Below are 22,144 nucleotides of genomic sequence, written 5' to 3' on the forward strand. Positions count from 1 at the left end.
CAAGTTAGACTCCTTTGAGGAAAAATGGAGACAGATCGGATGGCGGCGCTCGGGTTTTCCGTCTTAATGAGAGAGTGGAGAAGAGGGATGGCGTTTGATCCCTGGCATGGAAGCCTCTATTTAAGCCTGTCAACGGTCATCACTCTCTCTCCCTCTCTCTCTCTCTCTCTCCCTCTCTTTCTGGGATGGATTGAGAAACAGACCTGTGCCACTGGATTTGATCGGCCAGTCAGACACACTTAACCCTTTTTTCGGGACCCAGGATCCTCCGGCACCTTTTTCGCTATCGCCTTCCTCCTCCCTGTCAACCTGAGCGTACGGGTGTTGATTGATCACCTCGCTGGAAAAGAAAAGAAAAGGCACAAGTCGATCTGTGAAAATATTATTTTATTTGCAGAGCTTTGCAGCGAGCAAGCCTCTCAGTCATCATGCTCCGATTTCATATCACATGTTTGTCCAAACCACACAAGAGCCTCACGGTCCTTCAAGGAAGTCTCACTATAGTTGCAGCCTGACAACAAGCCAAAGACGATAAGCCCAGAGACAAATTTCCATCCTCCCCCTTGCTTGGACAATGAAACTTTTGAACTTTAACTTGTAGGCTGCGGATGTTGACGGGCTCCGCGGAGCGGAGGAAATGTGTTTCTGATGAAGGGGCTGCGGGGCAGGGCTCCTGACCATCGCGGTCCTGGCCTGGAAGACGCTTTTCATCGCAGCGCTAATGGCTCAACCTAATCAGGCCTGATTGGAGCTGCTAAATAAATACTCTCCCCATTTATAATATCATGTGTAACTCGAGACAAAATCAATACCTCCACCGAACACTAACAGCTAGAGGCAAAACAAATGTCTCAGCTCGGGCCGCAATACATTTTTCAGAAGTAATCCATCGGTGACATTGGCATGGGTTTCTGATACTTCCAAATAAAGGCACATAGCTGAGGATTTTAAATATTTCATACAGTTTAAAACCACATGCAGGATATTGAAAAGAAAATGGTTGTTCTAATGCCTCCAGCTTACGTCCTTTGAATCAGCACATGAACTTATTTTTTAAATTAAATTCTCCTAAAAATCAAACGTGCAGGATTGGGAGAGGCTCTCAGGACACTTAAGGGCTCAAGGAAAAATGACATCCGTGGTAATGAGTGAAGCGAAACTACAGATCGGAACGGTCATATTCGGCAAACAATTAGCGTCAATCATCAATCTCAGATGAATCAAGGTGTCTCTCCGGGAGCCAGGGCTTGATCATAAACACTGGAGTCGGACTAGACTTCTGTGGGCTTGGGAATAAATAAAGTGAACGACCTTGACATCAGCAGCTAGTAAAATGTTTGGCTGTGCGCTGGAGAGCGTATGAAAGGGAGCTTTGTGTTATGATGAATAAATACAGACAGACACAATCGTGTTTGAGCGAAAGAGTTATGTCAGAAGTTTCGGGGCAGCAGAATTTTGAACCCGCTTCAATTTGAACGTGTTTGATTTATCTCTCCGCTCCACCTCTGTTTAGCCGTGTCTGCTCGCGCTGATTGAAATACCATGCACACTCTGGATTTCTCAAATCCATCAAATCTGAGGCGGCGTACGAGTTTAAACTGCCTCACAGGGGCAGACATCTGACCTGTTTTAATATGACGGACCAAAAAAAAAAATCTTGGGTTTCCTAAAAACGCCACAGAGGAGGACTCAGAAGACAGTCACGTGTGTGTTCATGAGTGGTTTGTTCTGTTTGGGCTCTGCACAGGCTCGGCTACTTGGCCAGTCTCCTTGCCACGTCTTTGTAGGCCGTCTCGATCTCCGTGTCGGCGGCGCAGGTGTTGGTGAACTCGTCCCGCGTGTAGGCGTTCTTGAGGTATCGCCACACGCCCGTCATCTCCGTGGCGATGTCGTAGTTGCGGTACTTCTTCGCGACGACCTGGGAAAGACGTCAAAGCTGTCACACCACGAGATCCAACCGTCCCGCCCTTCCTCCGACAAAAACTCTATCTGCTTTGTACTTTACCTTCCAGAAAGGTGCGGTTGGATAAATTGCTCTCCTCTTCCAGTTTTTCTAACCTTCGCTCCCCCGACCTGCCATATTTATAGCTTTTTTTTCAGCTCGTAAATATGAGTATTTGACTCGCCTTGTGACAATGCCCATGGGTGTCTGAGTGTTCACTCAGCAGGTGAGTTATTGCCAGTGGGCTGCTGAAGCATTAAGAGAGTTAGAAGGAGCTCCAGGCCGGCTGGCTGCTGACGCGGTGGGCACACAAACCGGAGTTTGCGTGCCCCCTCGCCCAGTGCAGGTTAAACTTACTGACTCCTTTAAATCCTCCCAGCCGTCTGTCTGCATTGTGCGCAGACTTTAGTGCTAATCCGTGTCCTCACACACGGTAACTTTCTGGAGTTTAATAAAGCACGTACTCATACGCACCAGTGTTGGACATGTCTCTCAATTAGTATTTGGGTGGAAAATTATTTTAGAAATTGCTATCGTTACATGTGGTAAATGTCCAATGTGAGACATAATTAAAACCGTCGCGATTGATATGCTTTGAGAGGACTAGAGACACAGCACAAGCTGGAATCACTGGAATTGCAGTTGTAAGGCTGGATGCAGGTGGCACCAGGGAAACACATCCATCAGGGACCAGTTTGGGCCGTACTGCCCGTGTCAGAGTGACCAACACATCTTTACTGGCCTAATTGTGACAAACGCTTGTTGAATACTGGTGACCACATGGAAATAAGATGAAAGACTATTTTTTTTTTTTTGCTATGATGGTTCATGCTGCCGAGACTCCAAATGAGGACATTTCTAACTTGCCAATATGTCTTGTTTGTTTAGGCTTTAATCCACCCAAACACCAAGCAAGAGTCAACAGCAGAGGAACAGCGTTTTGCAGTGGAAAAGAACATTTAATGGACATGAAATACACACTCTTCTCACACAAATGCACCTTCCTTACTAAAGTGTTATATTCTAAAGATCTAATATGTATTGCCAATAAGCTTTGTCCTATCAAAAGGAAAAACCTACCAAGCATAAATGTCCTCACTGTTTTATGTACAGCTCATGACAACAATTGAATTATCATTTTTAAGTAGAACTGCCAGTAAAGATAAAGGTCACCATACAGACAGGTGGCCTGCCACCGGCCTCACAGAGGATCCTGTTGATCAGACTCACCTATTGTTTACTGCCTTACTTTGTGGTATTCATTAGATGAAGGCTGGCAATCCTAATACGGTCTGGAAAGTTTTGAAATGAAAGTCCCGACATTTGGGATTCATAGACAAGATGGAGTGCATGCTGATGTGTGATAGTATGAAGCTTTAAAATCCGCGAGCCTGTTTTTGTGGCTTTTAATTGGTGCACATTATCTGACTTAACGTTGCAGGGGGCTGGACTGATCCGAGCTTATGGAGTATGAAGGAAAGACACACCTTCCTTCACACCTGCAAGGACATTTAGTCACTAGATAATCTCACATACGTCTTGGTCCAAGCAAGGAAACTAGGGGAACCTATGTGAAATGTCACATGTACAGGGAGAACATGCAAACTCCCCATGCCGAGACTCAATCCTACAATGTTATAATAGAGCATGTATTTTTCTATCAATATAACCTCAAATGCATGTTTGAGGGTTACAAATGACCTAAATGTGACAGTTCCTTTGCAGTTGCTTTCTGATTACCTTGACTATGTGCAGTTTCGGCAGCAGGTTGCAGTCTGCCAGAGTGAGTTCGTTCCCGTCCAGGAAGCAGCGGCTGGAGCCCTTTTCCTCCTCCATACTGTCTGCATCAATCTCCTCCGGCAGGGGGCTGTTCAGGTAGTCATCCAGCTTCTTCAGGGCTCTGGTTAAACCGTTCTCTAGAACTGAGCCCAGGAGCACACCAAAAATCATGATCACAGCAACGATGGGGCCACTAGGTGGCAGCACAGCAACGTGTCCGAGTCAGGCCGTCAGAGAACTGGACTGTGCTGCCACCTAGTGGGCGATTTACAATAACGACTGTCATGCAGTTTCTTTAAAACCTTTAAATGAACAAACTGAGCGGCCCACCGGCGTTGGCTTCTGGCTTGGTGTTCTTGATGTAGGCTGAGAACTTGGCAAAGATGTCATTTCCAGCTGTATTGGACTCTCTCTGCTTGGCAGCCAGCTTGGGATACCTGAGCAGACAGGAGGCAGGAGACACAGTCAGAGAGCAAAACATCTGGAGAGCATTAACACCTGGACTGGGACTGGGCTCACTTTTTTTTTTTTTTTTTTTTTTTTAAACATGTTACACCGAGTTGGCTGCATGCCCCTCTCACTCTCTCACACTAAGGTCCATTTATAATGTAAAAAACTTTACAGGCAATAAACGAAAGATTTAGTTAATCTGAGATTTTTCTCTGCAAATACTCAAACACACACAGACACACACACACCTGCTCTGATGTTTCTTTGGAATGACACTAACCTTTATTTTTTTAAGTTACACACAAGTTGTTTATGATCCTTTTTTTTTTTTTGAAGAATTAAATGACAATATGGGAGCCATAAACAACACACTTTAGCAATGAAATGTCAGTCTTCATCAAACACAGCAGTGTTTTACTGGACTTAAGAGTTTCCTGTTCTTTCAGCTGTGTTGGTGAAGGTAAATAAATCCAGGCAGGGGCAGGATGTGTGCAGTCTGCTGTATAATCTGATACCGTACACTAAAGGCCATAAACCCTTCCAGCTGAATTACTTTGGTGGACAGAGCGCTTCCTCGAGGAACTCTTCGATCTTGTTGATGTCTGTCTTGACCTCGCCGTTGAATGTCAGAAAAGGAGGGTGTGTCCCCGGAGCCAGGTTGTGCAGATCTGCCGGCTTTCTGCACAGAACACACACCGAGCAGGATGTCAGGGCCAAAGAAAGAGCACACATAGGTTTCTCTTTGCCAGGAACTCTCCCACTGTTTTTGTCATAATGCAATATTTCTGCAGCCTCCAGTCTGCATGTCCTCACAGTACAGTTTATATTCTCATGACACGCTGTCTAAGTAGCTTCAAAAAATCAACAACCAAATGTGAGCCGTTCTTTATAGTGTGAAATAATGGTGCATCATGGGAGTACTGGGCCAGGTTAAAAGCAGCACCGGTATTACAGGCCAAAGTAACCAGATTACAGTAAGGAAGAAAATTTTACTTTTTAAAATAACTTTGTTAAACACCATAAATAATACGATTAATCATATATACATATATTTCTAAACAATAGCAAAGTTGTTTTTTTTAATATGACAAAGCTGATGTATTAGGATATTAACCTTAAACGTTGTTATACATTTATCCTGATAGTACATTTTATTCTCTTTTTAGAAAATATCATAAATACGAGTTTTACATTTCTGGGGCGGGGGGAGAAAATGCTTAATAAAGCTCCATTTAACGTTATGCTTCAAATGACTGGTTGAGTCCAGGTCTGCGGCTCGTATTTAAAATGTGTGAACGACTGAGAAAACCTTAAATAAAAGAAAATAATTCCAGTGATTTAGATTACCGGATTGAACCCCTGGGCTGGTTTGATTTCGGCCCACGAGCCGTTAATCTACACATTTGTTCACGCCTGTGAGCCTGACCTCTTGAGGTCGACGGTGGTGACGTTGAACACGACTCCTTTGAGCCAGAGGATCATGAAGAGACGCTGGGAGAAGGGACAGTTTCCGATGCTTTCCCCGTCACTGCCAGCCTGCACACAAACGCAAATGAACAGGAAGTCAGTCGCAGCAATCAATTAGGACACGTCGAGCTGCATGTGGTGGAAACTGCAGGGAAGTGAAGAAAAGTAACACAGCCTCCAGACATTTAAAGTCTCATGCTTGTTTGCGCAAATCAGAAACAGAGTTTTTCAAGATAGAAGGGATTACGTGACCTTTTCGGGGAAGTATGACACGTAGGTTTCTTTTCGGGGATTATCGATAAAAGAGTCTATTTTCCTCTTCTCTGAGTCCTTCTCTCCTCTAATGTTACACCAACTTCTCCATGTTCTTCACTAAAATCCCTGAAGTCTCTTCCTGGACGCTGCAACTCCCTTTAAATCTTCCCTCGGCAAATGTCGAAATCATCTCTTCATCTCTAATCTGCAGCTTCATGGTGGAAACCGTTGCTGTCTCAACTCTTGAGAACATATTGGGATTAAGTGGTTATTTTGTAAGTAAAACAGCTGTGATGTGAGGTTCCTGCATGAATGGAAACATTACAGAACTCCTGATCAGTATATTTCCTCATGTTATTTAAGTAGAGGATCAAATCCAGTCTAGAACATCACATGATTCAAAAATGAAACTTAAGGCAAAATGTAGAATATTATATATAGTATTATATTTAACATATTAAAATGGGAAGAACTGGGTTGTTTTTTTTTAATGTTCTTCTTATAGTCCAACATGTAGGAAATGTAAAAGGAAGTGCCTCACTTTAGTCTTGCTGCAGGTCAAAAAGGTCAAAAGGGACACGAGCAAACTTCAGCATTATCTGACTGCATGATTAGTTCCCCAAATTCTACAGTTACAGTCTTTCATTCATGCAGTTTTTGTATAGTTTGTCGTCACTGATGTGATCATTATAGGCGAAACACTATTGGTTTTATAGGTGTAAGGACTTAAAACATCAAGGAAACAAACAGCCCAGTTTTGTCTGATATTTTGTGTTGAGATTCTGTGGTTTCTGTTGCTGTTTGGATTCTACGTCTTGATGAGGCCTTTAGTCAACGGATGTGTGAGTTTTATCTAACGGTCCCTGTAAGGCCTTCTCACTCTTTGGTCTCAAGATTGTGAGCCTCAGTTGATGTCCCCTGTCCAGATGTCCAACTGGATGGGTGAGTGTGTGAATGGGTGGAAGTGACCAACACTGTAAAGCGCTTAAGGCCCCCGAGTCGTTCAAAGTCTTGATTTCTGGGGTTTTATTCAGTCTCGTTCACTTAAACGTTGTGAGTCTTTCTGACTTGCAGAATCACTTCCTCCTCGCCGCGCGCGCCCTCGCATGCGTGCGCGGTGATATCGCGTGTCGGCATGTGCAGGTGAAACAGCTGAGCAACCACCGGCGTCACCTGACCCACCGGCGCAGCTGAATTATACATGGAGATTCCATCACTTGGTTCAGTGGCCTCTGGGGCGCCGTGCAGGATGACCTCCACTCACACTGGGGCCCACAGACCCAGGCTAATGAAGTGCACTGACCTGCCGGGCGGCGGCGGCGGCAACAGGAATCCACAAGTGGAGTCATTGAACCTCGTGCGTCGCTTTAATGATTTTTAATATCTGTTTTAAGATTAGAGCTGAGAGAGGACTTTTAAAAAGTGAGCGATTCCGCCGATACTGACTGAGTGCAGCACCAGAGAGAGAGAGAGACTGAAAGTAGCTGAGCCAACTGTATGTGCAGCAGCCATTGATGCTTTTCCGCGCTGTCATGCTTCACGCTGTGCTTCTGTCTCTGCATTGTTGCGGCCGGGCTCAGTCGCACGGCCGTAACACAATACACGGCCTGCGGATAATGAGCCAATCGGCATCTAGAACATGGAGGACAAAAGCTGTCACACACAACTGGACGTGTGGGCATGAGGGACGTGAGCATAGGGAGCTGCTGAGCGATGGTGGTGGTGGTGGAGGGGGGAGGGGGGGGGGGGTCTCCTGGAAACACAGACTCCATAAACTGCACCACTACTGAACAAAACAGTTACTAATATTATTTGATCATATTTAAGCTGAACAAAGTGACATTTGCTTTTCAAATGACCGGTATAAATGAGAAAGGTTGACAATTTGTGTTAAATGTTCAAGTTAGTTCGTTCCTTTTTGCCGTGGGGCCTTTAGAGGTGACCGAGGATCAAAGTCCCTGATAAGGGACAAAATCAAATCCAAAATATCGAGACAAGGGCCAGCGGATACTGACCTATATTTATTCTATTTCTGGATTGTTTATCCACCATAATGCAGCCCCCTGAACACGCTTTTTCGAGTGTCATACCCTCCCTTTGGCAATTCCTTGGTAAAATCCACGCAGGTTCCCTTTAATCCCCAGTTTGTCTTTTTAGGCCAAATCTGGTCATTTAAAAGAAAAATGGAATTTGCCGGAATTGTAAATTAGATCAAGCATTCATGACGCCATCTGAACTGGGATTATACCTGAAACAGCTACGAGTAAATTGGATTGATTTGGGAAAGATGAAAAATCACATAGTTTTAACTTAGAAGAAAATAAAAGTGAATCCTTTTGTCTTGTATAAATCCTCCAGGAGGCTCACTGGGAAAAAAAATAAAAGAGGTTCTGACTTGTTGTTCTGAAAATAAACCTCAATTATTGTGACCGAGACAATCAAAGTCTGTCTCATGTAGAATCTTTCTACTCTGTCTGTAGTTCTCCGTCGTCCATAAGGCAACGTGATGAGATTATATCTAATATTTGGAATGTCGCTATAGTAACCACTGTCTCTAAATATAAAGGGGTGAAGTTTTGTGGATTATATTTGGATTTAAAGCATAAAGACTTTTCGATTTGGTTTCCTTGGTCTTGGCTGAAGTCGGCTTCACATCCAACACACAGCACCCGCCTCTCCACCTGCCTCCACCTCACCTGCCTCAGGTAGAGTCAGAGTGTTTCTCAGGGGATCTGAAGTGCATCTTGTAGTAGTGAGCAAAATAACACATCAGATTCCTTCCAAAACAAATCAGCTTTAGATTTTTTTTTTTTTTTTTTTGATGGGTGGTATCTGAGCAAACATAATAGCAGGTATGTTTAGAAATGTAAGAATCAGAGTGAGTGACTTAAATGGGACAAATAAACCTCCACACCGAATTTAATCTAAAAATAGTTTTGTAGTCAGATGGGAGCAGAGTTTGACTGAAGCCTGATGGGAGCTTCCCACCATCAACAAGCAGCTTCAGTATCACTGTCACTACAGTCACTGCCGGTGCCACCGTAACTCGACCTTCGTTCTAAAGTTACACGAGCCTTCCATCGCACACGGCGACGCTCGGCTGAAACGTTCCGCTGATATTATCGTCCCGTCGCCATCATAGTTTGAGCTTACCTTGACAAAAAGTTCAATATCGGGATCTCTGTCTTGACCGTTTGTGGACATGGTGCGTGAGACTCGTGTCCTTCACTGTTTGACCTTCAGTGTCCCTGGAGGTCTACATCCTCCAGAGGAAAAGAAAAAGAAGTCTTCTCTGAGCTTATCCCCTCTGCTTGCTTTCAGCTCTACTCCCTGGTTTGAGGCTGTCGCCTCGTTTGTTGACCGAAGGAAGATTTCTGCCTTGTTTGCGTCTCCCAGGTGAGAGTCGGCCTCGGGGTGTGAGCCAAAGCCCTGTGCTCTGATTTAGACCCAGATGGGGAGCAGAGCGAGCGCTCACTGACACAAGGTGCAGAACAGGTGTCAGACTATAGCAGGGGAGAGGAGGGGGGGTGGGGGTGGGGGTGGGGGGGGGGGGGGGGGGGGGGGTGGAGCTCGTCCGTTCTCATCCCACCGCTGCAACCAAACCCCACTGCAGCTCCGGCCTCATCTGACCCGTCCTCCTCCCCACACCGCTCGCCTCACGGGTCCATCAGTACTTTCCATTGTTGCTTACAGTTTTCTTCATCTCTTACTTTGTGGTGAGAGGGAATTTGCAGAGGCGGTCACCCCCCGGGAGCATTCAATCTGGCAAACCTCTTTCAAAAACTAGGATGATGTGTTCATCTATTTTTTTTTTATTTTGTTGTTGCTTGTATTTCCTGTCGCTGTCACCCACCCCATCAGTTATTTTGAGCTTCGGAGCAGCGGCAGCAGCATTCATATTTAATTCATGTTCACATGTGTTTTTGACTCTGGCAGGTTATATTTGATCACCAGCAGCAGAGCTGCAGAAGATTTCCTCAGTGAATTATTGATGCTCGGATTTGGTTTTAAGGCAGGAATTAGCATTCATTTACAAAAAAAAAAGAAAGAAAGAAAGAAAAAAGAAAAAGCAATGTAGGGCAACCACTAAAAAAAAGAAGCAGAGGTGTTTGGTACATTTCAAGACAGCTGAGTGTTGTGTTTTCCTCACACTTCTCAGAAATATGTCCAAGAAAACAACTCATATGAAAGTGAGACGCTGTGGAGGGATCAGCTTTTTTTTTTTTTTTTTAACTGTTTCTATTTATAGAGCAGCTCCCTCTTCTGGCTGATGTATCAACAAGCAGCACAAACCAATTACTGTGTTGCTGCAGTGAAGGAGAATGTTCATTATCAGCGTCTGTGCTGCAGAGAAAGCGGAGACGTCTGTAAATGAGTTATTGTAAAAAAAAAAAAACAGAAAAAAACCCCGACTTCATTGGCCAATTGACAGACTCCGCATTCCCCTACATGACGAGAGCAATTCAAGATAATGAGCTGAACCTGAAGCCTTGGATCAAGTTCCTTGCTTCCAAATATGGCATCATTAAATACAAAGAGTAACGTGTCTTTACCTTTCAGCATTATTCCATGCAGGGCTCGAACTAATCAGATGCTTCTGTGGTTGTTAATGCAGCAGGTTGTTAATGCCACACAGCAGCATTATATCTCATGAATTCAATCGAGCACCTCTCTTCTTTTAATAAACACATCGACACACCGTCATTAAGAATAACAGCTGTTTTTCATTCATCCACATTCAAAGTCTGCTTTTTTTTTCTCTCTTTTCCACCAATCATGATTCTTCTCGAGCCACAAAACTTGTTTAATCATAAAAGATCGCACAGCTTATAAAGTTGTTTTTTTAAAATGTATTTTTACTAAATGTTTATTCACGATGCTTCATAACCACAATTTAGAAAGCCTATTTAGTCTAATTCAGCTAATTCGGTTGTTTTTTAAGTCTTTTAAGTTGTTTTTGAGTTCTGACTTTTCATTTTAGCTTTTTTACTCATTTGACCTTTTTTTTTCTCCATTCTTGACCGTTTGAAACGTTTCAGCTACTTTCTTTGTTTTTTATCTGGTGTTTTGTTTTTCTTTTAACACTTTTTTTTTCTTCATATTTAAGCAGTTTGACCCTTTTTTCCTAAACAGCTATTTGAGCACCATTTTAGCCAGTAGCACTTATATATACTTTCATACACTCTTGACAGATTAACAACTTAAACTTTGCTGTAATATACATATACATATACTAGTGTTTTTATATTATAATATATTATGTATATGTAAATAGCTCACTCATAAATATGCAATAGTTTTTGTTGTTGATTGTGTGTCTATTATTATTATTATTGGTATTTTTTTCATTACAGCTATTTCTGCTGGATGTGTCTCAACGTGTATGTTATATGATTAAGTGCAAGTGTCCTTGTCTATTCTTGATTTTAGATTATTACTGCCTAAAAGCCCCAAAACAATTCCTTGTATGCTGAACATACCTGGCGATAAAAAATCTCTCAGGCGTCCTCAAAAGTTTGAAAACTATACGGCGTAAATTACCAGACGTTTAATTTCTTCTAACGTGGATTCGGATGGTCAATAAGCTGCTGAAAATGGCTTTTGTCTTTTCACGGTCTTTGACACAAAAGGAAGTTGGGAGCACTGACTTGTTAATCATTCACCATCAACATCAAACAGTTACAGAGGTGTGTGTGTGTGTGTGTGTGTGTGTGTGTGTGTGTGTGTGTGTGTGTGTGTGTGTGTGTGTGTGTGTGTGTGTGTGTGTGTAGTGGGTGAACTCTTCTTGTCTGTTCACACACACACACACGCACAAAACGTGTTGACCGTAAGTTTTGTGAGCATAAACATTTTAAAATTGAAAGGAAAACTCCAATACAAGCGACTGTATTGCTCCATGAAGCTTCCCGAGCTCTTCATACAGCATCCAAGCGAACTTTTGTTAAATCCAGAGGCAGTCGTCCCGGGAAAATGTCTGACCTCGCTTCCTGCTTCGCTTGCAGAGAGGGCTTTAGTTTATGACCATCGTTGAAGATTAAACTGTTGGGAAACCCATTCACAGCAGATAGGAAGGCTGGATAAGGGAAGGCATGCAGGGAAGACACACACTATGGCCCATGTTTATCATCACTATGACATAACGGCATCAAGATAGCATATTTGGCTTATATTTATTATTATCGTTGACAGAGATGGACCTTTATTTGTGTAACATGTGTTGTGATCAACAAGTCCACTCACTAACGTTTTGAGAATTTAGTGATGAGGTTCCTGGCTTGCTCACTTTGCTCATATAATATAAACCATGCCAACTTATATGATTTAAAAGTCATTTATTACTGCATTTCTCTTCATCCTGAACAATATTAATAATCAAGTTCTCAATACAATATCTCTATAACTGAAAATCAAACAAATTTGGTTGTGTTTGTATGGAAGTACTGGTCAAATTACAAATTGTAAAATAAGAATAAGGCTCAGCTCCCCACGCAGCCTTAGGGATTTTCCCTTCCTGATTAGTTATTGAAAAGATGATTCATCCACCTCTCCATCTTTTATGCTCACTTAATCCGGATAAGGTCCTTGAGTACTCGACCATAAACCAGCTAATAATGGGTGAACGGCATAGTGATCCCAGACAGGTTTCACGCATCTTTCTATTTTCCACAAACATGCAGACATTTGAAGCGCTTGATTAATAAATGATGAGTAGCTACAACGAATCACAGGGACAATATATTCTGTGATACACAGTCAAATCTCACAGCAGTGCAATCAGCAAAGTGACCCCTGTATGAGCAGATAGTCCACAGGCCAGCTATCAGAAGAATAAGCAGAAAAGTCACACACATACACACATATACACACACACACACTTGTTCAAGCATGGAGGTCACCTCTTGTTTGTACACAGTTTGGTAAACAAGGTAATTGTTACATCAGAGTACCTGCAGGTTAAAGCCACAAACACATGATGTAAGTGATTAAAAAACTACTTTAAGTTTGTTGTTTTCAGCGAATATAAATTCCTGATTATAATCCTGTGTAATACTACAACTGATCTAACCCCGGCGGTCCATCAGGCCTGGGCAGTGAATCCCGAGGCTGTAAATGTGTTGATAAGACTTTTAATTGTGTGATTACTGAGTGTCATAACTCATCTTATATGATGTCTATAAAGTGATCAAACTACAACGTTTAGGGGTTTCTGGAAATAGAAGAAACTGGCCTGTCTCCTTACTGTACCATACTCATCTGATTTTACTGAGACAGTCATTTTAAGCATAATTTTTCCAGCCTAAAAGTGATAAAAGATCCTCTTTTGCTTCTTTTTTTTTTCAAATACATAAGATTGTTTGGTTTTCAGTTTTCCAAGGTATGTAAGACATGTTGAATAATTTACACAGAATACTACAGTACTACATAAGTTGAATAAACCTTGAATAATATTTATTGAAATGTATTTAATTATTTATTTGCAATATTTGATATTTGCTGAGCCAAATCTCCCTTTTTCCCCTGGTAATCAAAATATAGTCACTTAATATGATTAAGTGAGTGAAACATAAATCCTATTGTTTGGCGGCCTTGAAAGCATCGCACGAGTTTAATGCAGGACTTCCTGTGGTATCCTGAGAAATTTCAATATGAAAAGACACTGTTGTTGACAGAATTTGTCATCCAATTAAGTCCTCGGCTAGAATCAATCCGATTCACAGTTAAGGAGGATCTGAATGCAACAGTTATTGTTGGGTTTTATTAACAGCTCTGTCAAAGAGTGAGCAAACAGAAGAGTATTTAAACAGTGTGGATTTAATGTGTCATCAGCCGGAGGAGTGAAAAGCCAAAAGAAGCATGACACTTGTTACCTTTACAAACAGGGAGATGTCAGGCTGGCTGGGATCCACCGGTGCAGCACTGTTCTCCTCCAGAGTGACGTTCTCCAGGGTTTTCAGGCTGTGCTCGACCGACTCCACCGGCTCCGGGTCAGTATTGGAATGAGTGTACGCCATCAGCATCCCGTCCTCCGCATTGTCTCCTTCCCGGACCGTGGACTGAATCGGCGGGTCGTCACACGGGTCCCCAGGAGAGGCGGAGGATTCAGAGGAGCGCCTGGACCCTTCGTGACCTCCGCCGCTCACCTCCTCTACAGGCTCTGGCTCTTTCGCCACATCAGAGGAGGAGGAGGAGCGCCTGGACCCTTCGTGGCCTCCACCATTAACGTCTGCCGGCTCTGGCTCTTTCGCCACCTCTACACTCACCTCTACCACCTGCACCGCTTCACCCTGCCCCTCATCGTCGCTGGATGACGAGGACGAGCCGCTGTCCTTGTCCGCCGCCCTGATCTCCATGTAGTCGCTCGCTTCCTCCACCGAGGCGTGGACCTGCACCTCGCTGTGCGGCTGCTCCGGCTCCTCACGCCTCGACTCTTTGACTTGGCCGTCTTTCGTCACGAGCTCCTGATCTATCACCTCGGAGATGTCGTCCATGTCTGCTGTCTTTTATTTTCGATGTCCAATGCGGAGAGGTGGAGCGGTGGTGCACGGTCTGCCTGCCTCTGACTGACTGACTAACTGACTGACTGACTGACTGAGCGTCCCAGCAAATTCCAGCGATAACTCATAAAAGACCTTTGATCCTGCGAGTTAACGAGTGAATAATGCCAAAGCCCCGGGGCCCGAGCTTTCAAGGACATTGGAAAGTTGTGCAGCTTACTTCAGCCGCAGTCTGACACTTTGTACGTGCAGATAGCAGATAAACACTCAGCAGCAAGTTGACACATTTTTCACAAGAAAGCTCAACACACTCAGTTTCACATAAGTCCCTTTATTTTCAGAAGACTTTTTAATTGCATCAACATTGCAAAGATTGTTAGTAAATTATATTAAATCACCTCATTTCAATTCCAAGATAGTAATACTAAATCTGATCTAATATTCATTCTTCACTAATATTTTTCAAATAAATATAGGGTGGATATATTTCTACTTTTCTCTCTCTTAAATCAGGGCAAAATTATCAGACAACACTTTTTTCTCTCATAAAATAATACAATTATCAGAAAATTAACAATTTTTGTATAAATGTTCTGAGTTTTTATTAATTTAATTTCTGTAAAAAGTATATATCACAGTGATGTCTGTCGGCTTTTTTTGGGCACAGTTATCAGTAAATCCATCAAAAGCAAGAACAACAAGGAAACTCAATCATCTCTTTTTCAAGAGGCTGAAAAATAATTTGAATAAATTTAGTAACAGGTTTGGATTCTACATCTTCTATTTCTTTCTATGATCATGCTAATTAAAAAGCTTTTTGGCAAGAGGCACCTAAGTATTTTTTTTTTTTTTTTTTTTTTTTACATTTCAAATAGCAACTACAAGCTAGAAGTGCAAATTAAACATGACCTAAAATAATATTAATAAAAAAAAAAAAAAAAAGCATCCACCTACTGCCCCTTTCATTCTGTTTCATTTCGATTCGATTCTTTAGTGCAAATTAGGGGAACAGTTCTCGCAAGTCATGCCGAAATAGTCTTCTTGACCGAACAACAACAAAACCCTTTATATTCCCTAAGACGATAAACTGACCAATAGCAATTGCACTTCACATTTCACCAACAAATGGCTGTGAGGGTATGAAGAGGAGGGCAGAACACAGGCATTTGTACAGATAAGAACGCCCCCACGACACAAATGCTACAGAAAGACGGACTGACGCACAGACGGCTGCACACTTCTCTGTTAAAAGTCAAAAAGGCAAATGGTAACGGACGACTGAAGCGCAGGAGAGTGACGCGAGCGGCTCATGAAGTGACCAAAACGCATGAGCAGTAGCTTGGCACATTGAGTGAGTCTTTAGAAACATTCAAAAGTAACACCGACCACGGCCGCTCGTCTGAAACAGGCCGCGTTTTAAAACACTTCAGATGAATCACAGCATCAATATTTCAAAGGAACATCTAATTCAGTGCCACAAGTAGAACAAGTTGGAAAATAGGAAAGCAATATAGCAAGACTGAAGTCCCTCCTTCACTTTTGGACGTGCAAGTGTCGTTTGCATATATTTGAGAATTTCAAATAAAGCAAATCGACTGCCGGCTTGATCGACTTTCATGGCGTGAAGGTATCAGTATCAGTTTCGCGGTCGCAACCCTCCACACGGCGGCGTTTTAAATTCTCTCCGTGCGTCACTTCCTTTCGTTTCCCCGTGCGAGTACAACACTATGAATGCCATTAAGGTAAGATTGTCTGAAGGTGCCTGCAGTTATCCGCTTTTCCAACCATTATTGCTTCCCGCCAATCCCCGCGATGACAAACACTTTGTCCCGCCTTGAAGTGTGACGACAGGGAGCGACTGGAGACACTGTCAAGTAGCAGGGTTTCCATCAGAAATTTGTGAGGCCCGCAGTATTTTCTGGACATGGTTCAAAAATATCCACAGATAATTTTTTATGGGGGGGGGGGGTTCTTTGTTGTTTATCTTATTCATCCATCCTCCTAACGTGTTGGCTGTGGCCAATCCCAGCTGACCCTTGGACAAGTCACTAGTCCAACCACAGATCAGGAGGTTCCAGTATACGGTCAGATTTAACAGTCCTAAAGGTTCACTACCTGCTACATTGTGCAATGAGGGTTTTATAAAAAAGGTAAATTTGACTGCATCTTGCTCCCCACTGTATCTGTAGTTGCGACGGTAAATATGCGACCCCACACACACACACACACACACACACACACACACACACACACACACACACACACACACACACACACACACACACACACACACACACACACACACACACACACACACACACACACACACACACACACACACACACACACACACACACACACACGCCATACCGGCAAATTCTAAATAAATTAACCTAACAAACCTGTCTTTGGATTGTAGGAGGAAGCCGCAAAAGGGCAGAACCTGAAGGCGAACCTATTTGGTTTTGTTGTGAGGGGATAGTTCTAACCTCGAGCTAAATTAATGAGGGGCAGATACGAACATATGAGTCAGAGAAAGACCCTGAGGCAGAGGAACTGACTTTCAGGGAGTGCAATCGCAAACAGTTACCAACGGTAAAGGGAAAGAGCTGACCACCACATCTATTCATCCAGCATCCTCTGATCAAGTGTACGTGGGTGACCGTTGCAGTCCTGCTGGAATCGTCGCTGGCGAGTTTCTCAGCAGTCAAATCTCCTTCCTACGGACCCTCTCCTAGGTTCAGCTAAAGGCTGTGAGGCTGACGATGCACTGGTGGAAACCCTTCGTGACGAGCTCTTAGAGAGCGTACTGATACCTTCAAACCATCCAGAGTCATACTCTTGGTCACCGAATCACAGTTTGAATTTACACTTCATAAACTTCAGATCTATTAAGTGACAATGGGAATGTTTCAGATGCTTTTCAGTAAAAATTCACAGTCAAAGCAAAGCCACTAAAAAATAAAAACCCATGAAGGTTTACTCTTCTGATTGCGCCTGCAGCACCGCCCTACATCTCCCCTTACATTTGAGCGTGATATACGGCTACATGTGATTAGTTTTCCTTTAATTTCTCACCAATAACTACAACATGAAAATCGCATGTAGCGATGTAAGGGAGGTGTTTGGGGAACGCTTTCCAGACGGAGTGGGAGTACCTCTACTTCTTCTCCTCCATCTCTCGAGCTACAGATGCAGGTCCTCTTGCAGCAGCGGCTGCGACATCTCCCAGCTCCTGTGTTTCAGCGAGGGCCGCTGCTTGAACGTCACTAGTACAATGTAGACCACCAGGAAGCAGAGCACCATCACCACGCCGAGAAACGAGCCCACGACGGGGGCGTAGGAGTACCCGCTGACCTGGGGAGTGGCGGGCGAGTGCAGCGGGGCCGGTACGCTGGAAATCATCTCTGGAGACAGGAGGTCCTGAACATTCAGGAGCGAGCCGTTGTTCGGGAGAGGACGGAGGGACAGGATGTGGCACATGAGCGGGTAGAGGTCGACGGAGCGCATGGAGGTTTTGACGTAGTTGTGGCGAAAGGCCGGCCCCCGGGCCACGAACACGGGCTGCATGCTGCGTAAGGTGTTGTCGTAGCCGTGATTACCCACTGCAAAACAAAGGGAGACACAAAGCTCTGACAGTAGCTGCTCCTGCGTCGTCATTTTTCTGGATCGCCGACCAATCACATTGCTTGTTTATGGAATTTGGCACCGCAGCTCAATCTTGTGATTTACTACAGCAACCGCTGTTTGCCTCAGCTGAGTAGAGCTAAACCCGGCAAACAAATTGAAAATTAAATCAAAAGACATGAGACCAAAGGCCTTACATAGAAGCTTAGACAGGCTAACTGCAGCTCCTAAAATTCATCAGTGCCATTACAATCCCAAAGGACTGCCGTCAGTCTCTCTTTAACTGCGGGGGTAATCAATACAGTTTAACGGCGCTGCCTGTGACAGCAGCATCAGTGGCTGTAGAAAGCACTGACTCAGTGCCGGCGTGGCAGCTTCATTTCTTCAAGACATTGTGATCACCTGAAGTCCCATAGAGGAATTTCCCCTAAACACAAATTTGAAATCTTGTCGACATTGTGATCACGTACAAGCGTGAAAACTGTGTCATTCTACCAGAGTTTTATTGCGACTCTGATCGATAAGAGAGGGAACGAGCAAAGACGGTAAAGCAACTCACTACCAGAGGCGGAGAGAGAGAAAAAAAAAAAAAACCACCGCCGCATGTAGATCTGATAATAAAAAAAAATGTCTCCAAAGCTCTATCTCATAAAGGGGAATATGAAACTACACATCGTGTAAGATGTGAAACAGAAATATGCGTCTGCGTGTAATAAATACACAGTTTGCGTAACACAATTTTGGCTGGATGGGAATTAGAAAAGAGAATCAGTCTACAATACTATTTACATTTCTATCCATTCCCAAGTCGCTCGGTGTGATGCACTGAGAGGTGGAGGATTGCCTCAACAAAAACACGTTAACATGCACAGTGGCAGCATCATACCAAACATATGTAGCTGAGCGGCATCATTGTGACTGAAATCTTGCAGGTTTTTGGTTTTTTTCTTCTTCCAGCTGCAGAAACCATCTGGTCCTTGTACTTATTAGCACCACAGGCAATCAAATTAGCTGGCGGAGAAAAATCGGTGCCCACACGGTCAAAAATGAATTTAAAGAAGAGGTGCTTAAAGCATTTTTAGGGGGGGGGGGGGAACAAAAGATAAATGAATGTACGAAGAGCCAATGCAACAACAACGTCCAAACTCCCTCCCACACGTGTGCCGTGCATGTTCTTGCTGTTCCTGAGGGGAAAGCGAATCAGGCTCTCTTTGTTAATTACAGTTGGTATAACTTGAGCAAGCTTTGGTTCAGTGACTAAAATAAATCTCCTGTGAAGCTATTATTAGAGCAGACGAAAAGCTGCCGTTGAAACCGGCCGACAAAAACACATTTTTGTTAACGTTCGCAGCCATTAAACAGAATACTGTCTAAGCTTTGTCTTTTTAGTTTTTTTTCTTATGTGTCTGTTAACGTACGCATGAACGACCCGGTCCTGTTCTGCACGATGGTCCAGCCTTCTTTCGCCTCCAGCAGGATCGGCATGATCCTGGTGTTGTGCCGATAGTGCAGGTGCTCGGGAATGTTGTCCTTCCTGTACGCCACCATGTTGGGGTTTGCGTCCGCCAAGTCGTTATACACCTCGTCGAGCTTCCCTGCGAACACAGAGAAGCAGACGTTGCACGTTCAAGGCGAACGGGAAATTCAACACCGCAGATTTGGGGTTTTTTGTCGAAAAGGAACAGTCGGTGTTACCTTCTTTTGGCAGGATCCCCACCACTGGACTCTTGTCCACCCACGTGTACAGGTCTCTGCTCACGTACTCGTCGAGTTCTATGAGGTTGTCGGCAGAGAGCTGGGCCATCCCGTGGTCGCTGGTGACTATGAGGTTCACTTTCTCGTACAGACCGGCCTTCTTCAGCTCGTTCATGAGGAAGCCGAGCTTCTCGTCGATCCCGGCGATGACCACATCCATGAGGGGACTCTGAGGACCCAGCTGGTGCCCGCTCTCGTCCGGCTCCTCCCAGTACAGAACCCCGAAATCCACCGCTTCGTCTTTGGGCGCGGAGAACCATTCGATGATTCGTTCCACTCTGCTTTCGAAGGAGACCGAGGCGTTGTACTGCAGGTACCGAGTGGGGTACATGCCGTGGATCTTCACGTCCGACCCCGGCCACATCGCGGCCCCGCTCCGTCCACCGGCTTTCTGGATGGTCACCCAAAGCGGCACGGCCTCGTCCCACCACCGCGACTCGTAAACGCTGTCCGTTTCCATGGAGAAGGTCTGGTTCCAAGCCAGGTCGTACATCTCGTTGGCCACGATGCCGTGCGACTCGGCGTACAGCCCCGTCACCAAGCTGTAGTGGTTGGGGAAGGTTTTGGTGATGTAGGCGTTCTCAACGTACTCCACGTAGACGCCCTCGTCCATGATGCTGTGGAAGTTCGGCGTGGGGACGCGGTCGACGTAGTCCCATCGGAAGCCGTCGAAGGACACGAGCAGCACCTTGGGCCGGTCCAGCGCGTGGCGGTCCCGACGCTCGTGGTGGCTCAAGCGATGGAGGGAGACCAGGGGCAGAAGCAGAACCCACAAGCAGACCAGAGGATGGCAGCATCCTCGACGGAAATACCCCGGCATGGTGCAGTATTGAGGGTAAAACAACCTACAAACACAATTAACTCTTATCAGGAGGAATGAATTACGTAGCCTCCAGCCAGGGGAGCGACTGACTTATTAATAAGACAGTTAGCTTCTGACAAGAGAGATTAATTATTGTGTCTGTATAAAATCAGAAGATAGAAATATGAATTAATAATAAAATACAGTTCGCTTTTTGTTGGTGTTTTTTGCCAACATACATTGAGACATGCAATAGAGCTACAAAACAGACCGATATTGAATTAGTTGTAATTTGCTTTGTTCAATTCATTCACCCCTTTCCTTACTCAACATTTACCGAGTAGAATAAGCCTTCCTTTTTCACTGAAGTCTTTACTCCATAGTCTTTTTTTTCGTCATTGCATTTACATTCTATTCCAACTGAATTTCTTTCTTACACCGAGATCTTCTGAATATCATTTGGTGCTCAGACATTTTTGTCTGCATCTCATATTTTGATCCCCACATTTATCATTTTTAAAAACATGTTAGAAACAAAGCCCCATAGCTCCTGAAAGCCTATATTTACCGCTATTTATTTGGTTTGTTTGTTGGTTATGAACTGTTTGTAGAGCAAAACAAGCAAGTGACAGATGCCTCCGTGGGCTTTTGGGGGAGCTTGGTTAATCATTAATGAGAAAACTAATGAATAGCTGAATAAGTAATGGCGATAGTTGCTCATGTAAATGAGGAAAATGTCTCTGAATGATGATAATGATCAGGTATTAGTTTGTGAGCCCGCGGAGAGTTGCAGAGCAATTCATATGGACGCATGAAGACATTACAGGTCAAACTACAGCAGTGATGTCATTGAGGATTTAGGGGACAAAAAAATAAATAAATAACTGCAGTGCATCTCTAAACACCATTACAGAGGTTTAGGTTACAATCATCACGAGCTGCAGCGTTAACAGCGACAATACGCATTTGCAGCAATAAACACGTAGGAAGAAATGTGCGCACACACATAAAAACAAAAAAACGAGCAGCTTACCTTGTAATCTGACGACTCGACCCAGCGCTGCACACGCACTGATAAACAAGCCGGACCCGGAGGAAGTCCCGCCTATCGCAGCCCGGCAGTGGCGTCTCTCCCCCGGCTGCTGTTGCCGCTGCTGCCGCTGCTGCTGCTGCTGGAAGACAAAAGCAGGTCCGGTGTCTCGTGCAGGAGCATGCTCCGCCTCACGAGGAGCTGCTGCCTCCACTTCTCCTACTGGGGACTCGCTGGAGAGGCTCCGATGACGTAATGCAGGAGGGGAGGAGGGAGCAGGGGGTATTAATAGACACCACGGTGTCAGTCAGGTCAGGGAAAAAAAATAAAATAAATAATTGAATCTGCCTCTTTACTTCATGAGTGACAGAATCTAAAAGGGAGGCAACGTGGTCTGTCATTAAAAATATATAAAAAAATAAAGAGTATAAAAAGTAGTAGTAAATAAAACTATATTCAGATTATTATTATTATTATTATTATTATTATTATTATTATTATTATTATTATTATTATTATTATTATTATTATCATTATCTACG

At 44.0% G+C, this 22,144-nt stretch overlaps 1 protein-coding gene across 1 annotated transcript; it reads right to left on the minus strand.

Moving 5' to 3' along the window:
• Nucleotides 1-1,753: 1,753 nt before the first annotated feature.
• Nucleotides 1,754-21,704, minus strand: LOC308126602 (uncharacterized protein; the record flags this gene model as incomplete). Its single annotated transcript, XM_080491103.1, has 11 exons — nucleotides 21,606-21,704; nucleotides 19,711-20,615; nucleotides 19,434-19,610; nucleotides 17,579-17,993; nucleotides 15,775-15,787; nucleotides 13,762-14,391; nucleotides 5,598-5,707; nucleotides 4,725-4,850; nucleotides 4,052-4,158; nucleotides 3,683-3,864; nucleotides 1,754-1,918 (listed from the first exon to the last, which is right to left on the minus strand). The coding sequence occupies exons 2-11, from the start codon at nucleotides 20,588-20,590 to the stop codon at nucleotides 1,754-1,756; spliced, it is 2,805 nt and encodes a 934-aa protein (XP_080347229.1). The 5' UTR covers nucleotides 20,591-20,615; nucleotides 21,606-21,704.
• Nucleotides 21,705-22,144: the final 440 nt, after the last annotated feature.

This window comes from Lipophrys pholis (assembly GCF_963383615.2).
Source record: "Lipophrys pholis genome assembly, chromosome: 21".
Taxonomy (NCBI): Eukaryota; Metazoa; Chordata; class Actinopteri; order Blenniiformes; family Blenniidae; genus Lipophrys; species Lipophrys pholis.